The sequence below is a fragment of the Temnothorax longispinosus genome, chromosome 8 (genome assembly GCF_030848805.1).
Source record: "Temnothorax longispinosus isolate EJ_2023e chromosome 8, Tlon_JGU_v1, whole genome shotgun sequence".
NCBI classification, from domain to species: Eukaryota; Metazoa; Arthropoda; class Insecta; order Hymenoptera; family Formicidae; genus Temnothorax; species Temnothorax longispinosus.
In genome coordinates, this window is record NC_092365.1 from 10638274 (window position 1) to 10647183 (window position 8910).

At 38.0% G+C, this 8910-nt stretch overlaps 2 protein-coding genes across 3 annotated transcripts; both read right to left on the bottom strand.

Annotated features, from left to right (window-relative positions):
* Nucleotides 1-289: 289 nt before the first annotated feature.
* Nucleotides 290-1184, bottom strand: LOC139818266 (uncharacterized; the record flags this gene model as incomplete). The annotated part of the gene is made up of 1 exon (XM_071786885.1): nucleotides 290-1184. A coding segment is annotated over one exon (870 nt), but the record flags the coding sequence as incomplete, so codon positions are not given.
* LOC139817920 (uncharacterized) lies at nucleotides 1172-5750 on the bottom strand. 2 transcript variants are annotated; one of them, XM_071786219.1, is made up of 9 exons: nucleotides 4926-5750; nucleotides 4584-4708; nucleotides 4211-4418; nucleotides 3738-4113; nucleotides 3170-3639; nucleotides 2920-3072; nucleotides 2643-2807; nucleotides 2366-2554; nucleotides 1172-2288 (listed from the first exon to the last, which is right to left on the bottom strand). In XM_071786219.1, the coding sequence occupies exons 1-9, from the start codon at nucleotides 5550-5552 to the stop codon at nucleotides 2106-2108; spliced, it is 2496 nt and encodes an 831-aa protein (XP_071642320.1). In that variant the 5' UTR covers nucleotides 5553-5750; the 3' UTR covers nucleotides 1172-2105. The 2 variants fall into 2 exon arrangements, with proteins under 2 accessions (XP_071642320.1, XP_071642319.1); XM_071786218.1 differs by having other exon boundaries at nucleotides 2896-3072.
* Nucleotides 5751-8910: the final 3160 nt, after the last annotated feature.

Genomic DNA, 8910 nt, shown 5'->3' on the forward strand with positions numbered 1-8910 from the left:
GGAAACAAGTTTTTCGGTTTTATGAAGGCAGAAAATGATTTCAGTGTCAGAAAAAGAATCGCTGTGTTCCCAAATTTACATATTAATATTTATATTGATGACACGATTATGCCCTTTTCAAAACATATAAAAGTAACAAGTATTGATGAGATTAGCGAAATTTTAAAAACTCTGGATTCAGTTTAATTCACATCCTGTTAATTGTACATTTACAGTAAATTGCAAACGTCTAAATTTATTTTATAACATTATATAATCATCAAATTATACAATTATACAAATGGAAAAAGGAAATAAAGTTACAAGTTTATAATTTATGTTTTTTGTTTTTTATTCCCTTTATATACATTTTCTTTATTTATTATTGCACCTTGTTTTTGGTATTTTCTTTTCCTGGCAGGTTTTAGTTTTATGGTGGTGTGTGCTGCATTTTCTTCGGAACAGATTGGAGCGATTGGAGATTGTATATTGTTGTAGCAACTATCATTTGCATGGCTCAGCTTGGAATATTTTCTCCTTTCTTTTGTTTGCTCCTTTTCAACGTTATTATTTATATTTGATCGCTTGCACAGAAAAAACACTCTCGTGGTTAGGAAAAATCGTATAATCTTGCGCGTAACCTCATTGTCATGTTTTATACAAACGACTACAGGTAGAGGGGACAGTGCGTCTATTCTATTTGTGATGCTGAATAACGTATCAGCATTTATGTCACCCGTTTTGGTCGCTTCGATTGTTCCTTGTTCCAAAATCGATATCAGGTCGACTAGTGCAGCTAACGGATGTTTAAGGCTCCCTTTTGTTTTTAGCAATATTAATCGATGTTTCTCTGGTATTGGGTCATTCGGTCCTAATACCAACGTTTTGAGGCAATCCTCGCACACTGTGGGTTGCTTACCGTCTCCAAATTTGGCAAATCTCGGGCCTTTCCTGGCAACGTATCCAGCAATATAACTTAACACGTAGTCGGAAGTCGTACACAGGAAGTAGTCATGACCATCAAGCTCAGAAGCAGCCTCTGCTAAAATATCGACACTTTTGCCTCTGTCTAATATAGTGTCGATCTGATCCAGCCACTGCTGTTGCCTTTCTGCGGAATCTTTTATGTCTTTAATACTCAAAAGAACATTCATAAGTTCTCCGCCAGATACGTTAGGGGAGAGTGGGCACCCTTGAACCACGTTTTTTCAAATCACATTAAAAATGATTTTTAATAACTTTATTATAATATAAATGAGACTATTCGATGTTTAATATAATAAACTTTGTTTGTAAATGATTTAAGAAGTAAATTTTCAGAAATATTTTGCAAAAATAATAATATTTCGAAATGCTGCGTTTTTCACAGTGGACCAAAAGCGTGGGGTCGATTGAGCCATAGTGTAGGGTACACTGTGACATGTAATGTGAAAGGTAGGGTATTCTGTGACACGTAGAAGAGATCTAATTAAAAACTGAAAACAAAGCCTCACAGCGACTCGATTACATGTGATCTGTAACTAAAGGGTGAAAAAAAGAGAAAATAAGCGTAGTTCTGTAAGCGTGGAACAGAAGACCCCATCAACCTGCGTCACATTGGACCCCACTGAACATCGATATAACCTCACTTTAGTAGAAATCAACGAATATTGCCTCATAGCGACTCGATTACATGTGATCTGTAACTAAAGGGTGAAAAAAAGAGAAAATAAAAGTGTGGAGATGATTATATCGATGGAAATTATTTCATTTTATAGGAAAAAGTGTAGTTCTGTAAGCGTGGCACAGAGGACCCCATCAACCTGCGTCACATTGGACCCCACTGAACATTGATATTATTTATCGTAAATATTTCAGATACAAAACAATTAAACGTTTTTGTGCGCACTTTGGTATTGAACCTAGATCCCGACGAACGTCTTATGAATTTTTTTTTAACTGTAGAATCCTTAGAAATCCATACATATCAAAAAGTTATGACAAGTAAAAATTTACTTTGCAAGGCTCCAATTACATATCTGCCTTTAACTAAAGTATATATGCTTATTTCGGCATAATTTTTTGATGGAAGTTATATGTTTTGAAAACGAAAGTTTTCATACCCACCGTCACTGTTTTGCAGAACGTTAATACAGAAAACTCGCACTGTCACATTGGACCCCGTGGCTCAAGGGAGCCCACTCTCCCCTACAACCTTTTGGCGGTTTTACTAGCGAATATGTTGACACTAGCTTATACATTTGAATGAAAAGCTGAGAGTCTGGATGTTCGTTGGACCCACAGCAATGCCGCATCATGCCAAAAAAGCGCTGAAATAAAAGATTACGATTTTATGCAAACTACATTGTGCTAATTCCGTAAATTTAAAAGTAAAATGATCGTATACCTCTAGATTGTCTTGGTTAAGACGTGCAGTCATCAAATATATAAAATTGCACTTCTGTACCAAAAAAGTGCAAACTAGGGCTGTTTTCAAGGATACTTTTAATCCATAGCATGTTGATTCTGTTATAAATTCATAATCTCTTTTTTTTAGCTTCCTTCTCCCATGCTTGCAGATATTGCAGGAAGTCTTCTATGTCCTCAGTGAAAAAAGAGCTCGAAATTAATAATTGTTCTTGTGCAACGTATTTTTAGAACATGTACTATCAAATACTGTTTACCTTCCACGATTGGTTGCTTGGTTTTAATGCATTCATCGGCGTTCGACTGTTCATTGCTGTAATCAATGCTTTAAGCCTAGTACAAAACTTTATAGATCCATCACAATCCGTAAGATCTGAATGATTATTTCTGAACAATTCCATTGCGTGAGCGACCCCGAAAAACTGCAAAAACGATTATTATTATTACCTGTTGTAATACATTTGCACTGTAAGTACACTTGCAGTGCAAATGCAGTCTAAGTACACTTACACTGAAATTAGTGATTTCAATTACTTGGAATGCCAGCGCGACGTTCATTTTCTGATAGTATCTTGGTTTCACATGTTGTTCTGTTAACTTATAATTAACTTTCAGATTAAAAGATTTCGGATTTTCTATTGCAAGTAGAGCATACCAATGCTTTAGCGACAGCATACCATCTGGTGTCTGGAAACAACAGAAAGCACAACAATAATAATACTGAAAGCTTATATTGATTTATGCACACGTTTATAGAATTAATACATGGTTTGCTGCTACTAACCCAAATGCCCTCATATTTATTGTGCTTGGTGAAGAAATTTCTCAAGCATTTAATTAAATGAGGGAAATCTGAAAAAAACCACAGGCGTCGCTCCAGGTCCATGATATGCGGAACACTGATCTCCTCCTCTGTTACACCGAACTTGTCCCACATAGAGCGGTTCCAAGATGCGCCATCTGATGCGACCCCGTCAACTTTAAAGCCGGATTTCTCGGTCAAAATGATGCATTCCATAACAAGTTGATGCAAAACTGCTCCAGATGCACTTCCACAACTAAGGAAGCATCCTAGTGTTTGCACCCACTTGCCCTTAAAAGGTTTGAACATGAACACCAGTGCGTGGTCTTCTTTTTTTCCAGCTTGATGTTTTGGAGTATATTTCCCCAAATTCGTAAAACCCTCAACTTGAAGGTTGTTACGATTAAATGCGACTGTTTTGGAAACTTTCATCTCATCTAACAGTAAAACACCTGCAACAAATACGCAACAATTAGATGTAATAAGTGAAAAAAAAAACGTTAAATTATGTAATGTACATGATGTTAGCAATTTAGTAAAATTAACGTACCACGCACATCAGACGGTTCCATTTTTGCACTTTTTTCCTTTAACATTTTGAACGTGTTTTCTTGGAAATCGTAGCAACCCTTGATTGCTTGAATGTACCGATTTAACGTATCAATACATGGCAGAGTAAGGATGTTGTGATTTCGAAGGTGGTTGTACGTCTTTTTGCTTTTGATCCGCAATAACAAGCATTCATACACCCACTGTGTGGTGTATCTCATGCCTTTATTATTTTTTGCTTTAGAAGCTGTAAGACATGCTTGCACAGACAATTGCTGATTAAGGGGTAGTTTTGATATAGCATTTTTCACTGCCTGTGTATTTGCTTGAGCACATTTCTTCTTTATACACTGTACTGCCTTTTTTATACGTACAACCTGCGTTACAAAAAAAATATAACGCAATACAAATTATTGAGATAACACGTTCACTTTCAGGTCAGAATATTTAATAATGAATATTTGGAAAGTCTACTTTGTTCTGAAGTCTACAATTTTTCCGAGAAATGTTTTTAGATCTTGAACGGAGGGATTGACCGCTCTTTGACAATGTTTGCAGTAGTGTTGGCCTCTTCGACTTTTTAAGTATATTTTTGTACTTTTTCGCACACGGAATACATCTTTGGCGCTGCACACCACGTACTAAGCAATCTCTTGTTACATATCCAACGCACAATTTTGCACTACAAAATAAACGATAACATAATGAATGCAAATGTAGAAACAATTTTTTAAACTTTGTATTTTTACTTATAAATATATATAAATACATATATAAAGCTTTTCATTACAATAATATCATTTTTAAAAATTTAAATACATGATAATAAATAAATGTTAACAAGTACCAGGTTTTACTGCCGACTTCCTTACATGGATTGATATTGGATAATTTTTTAAGAACATTCTGAATGTCTTCTATACTTTTTATTTTCGAACCTAGAGAATCAATTTCTCTTTCTCCAACACAAATCTGAAATCATTAGATACATTTCAAATGTGACAGGAAGTGACATGAAAGACTTTGTATTCATGGTGTGCTTTTCACTTAGCGACTCAAGTCGACACAAGCGTCATTCTGTCTCTTTTCAACATCTAGTGAGCAACAATAGAATGACGCTTGTGTCAACTTGTGTCGTTAACTGGAAAGCACCTATAATCTTACAATATACCCAATGATAGGTACTTACATGAAGTGTCATATTTTTGTCAAGTATAGCACGCCATGTACAGGAAGATAAATCTTCCTTCCAGTAGACCCACATTACCATCTCCTCTGTAATCACGGACATGCAGTATTCTGATGTAAGAGTAAGACTTGTCAGATTTTTCTTTATTTCAGTCCACGTTTGCAACTCGCCTTGTTCGTGATGTAAAATAGGATTGTCTGATTCACATTCAGCTGGCACGGAAACGGAACAATTAACCGTACTCTTTAACTGAGCTGTAATGCTCGTTTCTCCATTCTGCTGTTCTTTCGGTTTCTCCTCGTTAATGCGATTCAAACAACAGTAACTGATCTCCGATGGAAAAATAGATGAAACAGCATCTTCTTTCAACTTTGGTATTTTACGTTGTACCGTAATAGTTGCAATATCTGCCATATGAAAAATATCTTCTCTGAGAGTATCATCTTTCTCAAAATGCAACTCACAGATACGACTTTTTTTGCTTAATTCATTGATGCCTCTTGCAGCAATTCCATTGTCACGCCAACATTGCAACATTTTTTCCGTGCGAGCTGTAAAAAGACTTTTCTTTGTAAAAGTCTCTTTTTTTCCTCCTTTCGTGGTGCATCCATTTATCCAACACGCCATTTCACGATATCTTCTTCTTTCCTTACTCGAAATAATTAGTTCAAACTCAATGCTGAGCAGCAGCAAATTTCACAAAATATCAGCAAAATAATAAAGGACAGGACAGAACACGTCCGAATACGTTCACGATCACCAACAGTCACCTACGGACAGTACGGACTTTATTTCACGCACGAAGCACGTGATTTCACGATGCAAATGCACGTAAACAAACTGAGCACGAAGTAAGAGACCGCGGGCTGGCCGGGTAAGGTTAAGGTGCGTTCACGAGTGCTGAAAATCCTACAGTATATGTTACATGCACTATAGGTTGAAAATGGCGCCCATCGATAAGAATCCATTCCCTTCAGCGGACTCCCTCTCAATTAGGTGCCACGAATCGGGACCACTTTTTCTACTCGCGCGCTATGAAGTTCGACCTCCTTAGCTCTTACTTCGTGGTTCGAACACTTCCCCTCGATGAGCAAGCGACGTCAACGAAGTCGTTAAACGGGCTTCAGATTCAAAAGATCGAGACATTTCTCATGTTTCGTTCTCGGAAGTCCTTTGGTGAGAACGTCAGCGGCCATCAGCTCTGTAGGTGTGTACTCGATTTTTAGGATTCCGCTCTCCACCACCTCACGCACATAATGGTGACCAACATCAATGTGCTTAGTCCTGGCATGAAAAACAGGATTCTCCGCTAATTTCCGTGCTCCATTGTTGTCATTGAAAATCCTTAGCTTGGTTGGCAACTCAAAGCTGAGATCATTGATGAATCTGCAAAGATACACAGCTTCTTTTGCAGCATCCGAAACCGCCGATGCAGCAATACGCTTTAATGTCGGGAGGATGGCCTTGAGTTGTCAATGTGCCTCTGTTCTAAGCAACGTTTCTGAGGAAAACGTGACGATTTCTCGTCCTGGAATGCGACCGGTAATTTCAAATTCATATATCGATTGATAAATATACAATAAACAATGAATACATAAATAAATTAATGAATAAAGCAAATAAGAATAAAATTAAAATTCTTTTAGGTTATCAGTGACAATCATGAACGAGTGTTGATGAATTATATTTTACATTGTGACGTGACAAATGTCGCGTCCCGTACCCCAGATGGGAGCTCGGCCGAGGGAGGCGTCAGGGATGGTGCCTCCGCCCGAGGCGGGCGGAGGGCGAACATTTAGGTTAGGATTAAGATCTTTTGCGAGCGTTACAGGTCGAGGGAGTGCGGAGCAGATGGCCAGGGTCACAACGATTGTAACGGCTTATGCCGCGTCGAGGGACTTACGGCTGGGCAACCAGGAGCTTCCGAGGGCGTACGGTCGGCGGGCGGGTCACGCTGGGGCCCACAGCCGGAAAATCAGCTGACCTGTCAAGGCGTCACAGGTGGCACGAGAGCACTGCAGCCCGAATACGGAGGACGCGGAGAGGGGGACGCCCCGACGAAGGTCCCCGTTGAGGAAGGGACCACCACCGGTATACCGCCCCCGGTCGACGAGCCATGGCCCGGCCAGCCTGGCCGTCGAGGAACCGGACGATGAGTCGCGGCCTGGACAGCCGGTCTCACGTAGGCGGACTTCAAAACTACCGCCGGCGGATGGGAGCAGTGACGAGGGGCGCTATAGTGGGGCGCGGCGATCGCCTAGAGGGATCGCTGGCAGGCCAGGGCGCAGCACCGATCAGGCTAGGGAAACCGGCGCGCGCGGGCGCGCGCGGGCCCTGCGTGGTCCCGCCGGACCAAGGAACAGAGTTGCCATTTCCTGAGCCTGGTAGCATTCGGTCGCATATGGAGGGGATGGAGTGGGGATGGCCCTCGTGACTGCCCGTGACGTCACGTACCGCACACAAGCCACGTACCGTCGTACATGTGCGCTCGCGGCTTCGGGCAACGTCGAGTAACATCTCTCTACCGGGCCGCTCGAGCGCGGCGCTGACGATACGTTCAATAAAGAAAGAGTTAACGAAATCCACATTATAAGTAATTAGTTTTGAACAGTAAAAATATTTAGATATACATATTCTTTGTACATAATATATTTTTTATATGTATATAATAATATTATAAAAATCCCAAAACAAAAAATAATGAAATGCCACTCTTGGCCAACGTGTACGTTTTGTTTAATGCCATATTAAATATATTTTAAAAACATTTTTTTTATAAAAATTTTGAAACCATTTCTTAATAAAAATGAAGTAATAATTTTTTAATAAGTAGAATAACTTTTTTTAAAATTAAGATCGGTATTTATATGTCGTATTTATATTACATGTACAACGTACATGTTGTTGCTCGACGGAAACCGCGAGAAGGTGGTGGTCTCTTCCGTCATGAAGTTTAAACAATTGTTATTAATTAATAAAAAATTTAATTAGAAAATTTTATAATTGTAATGCACACAAATTATTGCACACAAATATATTCAAACATAATATTAATACAATATATACAATACAACATATTACAATATAATACAACATATTAAACAAACAATTGTTTATACTTCCTATTCACTGAGCTCTCCTAATATAAGATAAAAAGTAAAATGAAAAAAAAAGAAAGTTATTGCAAATCGAAACTGAATAATGGATATAAGATTTTATTTACATCTGCAAATATTTTTTGTTATTTGTTTCTCTTTTGGACATTATTTTTGGGAAAGATTCTTTCGAATGTTTTGTGCCCGGTTGAAACTGAACAACTCGCAAAGAAACTTCAGAGAACAAAATTCTCTATTTTCGTAGACGAAACGTCGGATATATGTAATGAAAAATGGATGACGTTTTTTGTTCAATACGTTGATCCTGAGACTTTAGATATTCGCTGTCAAATCTTGTAAGCGCTGTTAGATCACTCCCTAATTCCAATGCAGATCCAGAGAGAATGTTTTCCATTTTAACTGATTTAAAATCTAAGAAACGCAACAAACTGTCTGCCATCTCTGTTAATGCTAATTGCGTAATAAAATCAACGTTGAAGGCGAGGGGCGAAACAGCTATCAACTTGAAAGTAACTGAAGAACATTTGTCTCGAATGTCGTCCGATGTATTATATGCAAATTGTAAAAAACGAAAAAGTAGTCTTACTTTATATGCTGCAGATGAAGTTGCTGGTCCTTCGTCTTCAACGCACTAAAAATAATGTCCAAAAGAGAAACAAATAACAAAAAATATTTGCAGATGTAAATAAAATCTTATATCCATTATTCAGTTTCGATTTGCAATAACTTTCTTTTTTTTTCATTTTACTTTTTATCTTATATTAGGAGAGCTCAGTGAATAGGAAGTATAAACAATTGTTTGTTTAATATGTTGTATTATATTGTAATATGTTGTATTGTATATATTGTATTAATATTATGTTTGAATA

What these genes read in the sequence shown, in the direction of transcription:
- LOC139817920 (XM_071786218.1), bottom strand. Translation starts at nt 5,552, where the DNA reads ATGGCGTGTTGGATAAATGGATGCACCACGAAAGGAGGAAAAAAAGAG. An exon ending in GGAACCGTCTGATGTGCGTG is followed by an intron (nt 3,640 to 3,737) that starts GTACGTTAATTT and finishes TATTTGTTGCAG; the next exon opens with GTGTTTTACTGTTAGATGAG. An exon ending in ATAAATATGAGGGCATTTGG is followed by an intron (nt 3,073 to 3,169) that starts GTTAGTAGCAGC and finishes TGTTGTTTCCAG; the next exon opens with ACACCAGATGGTATGCTGTC.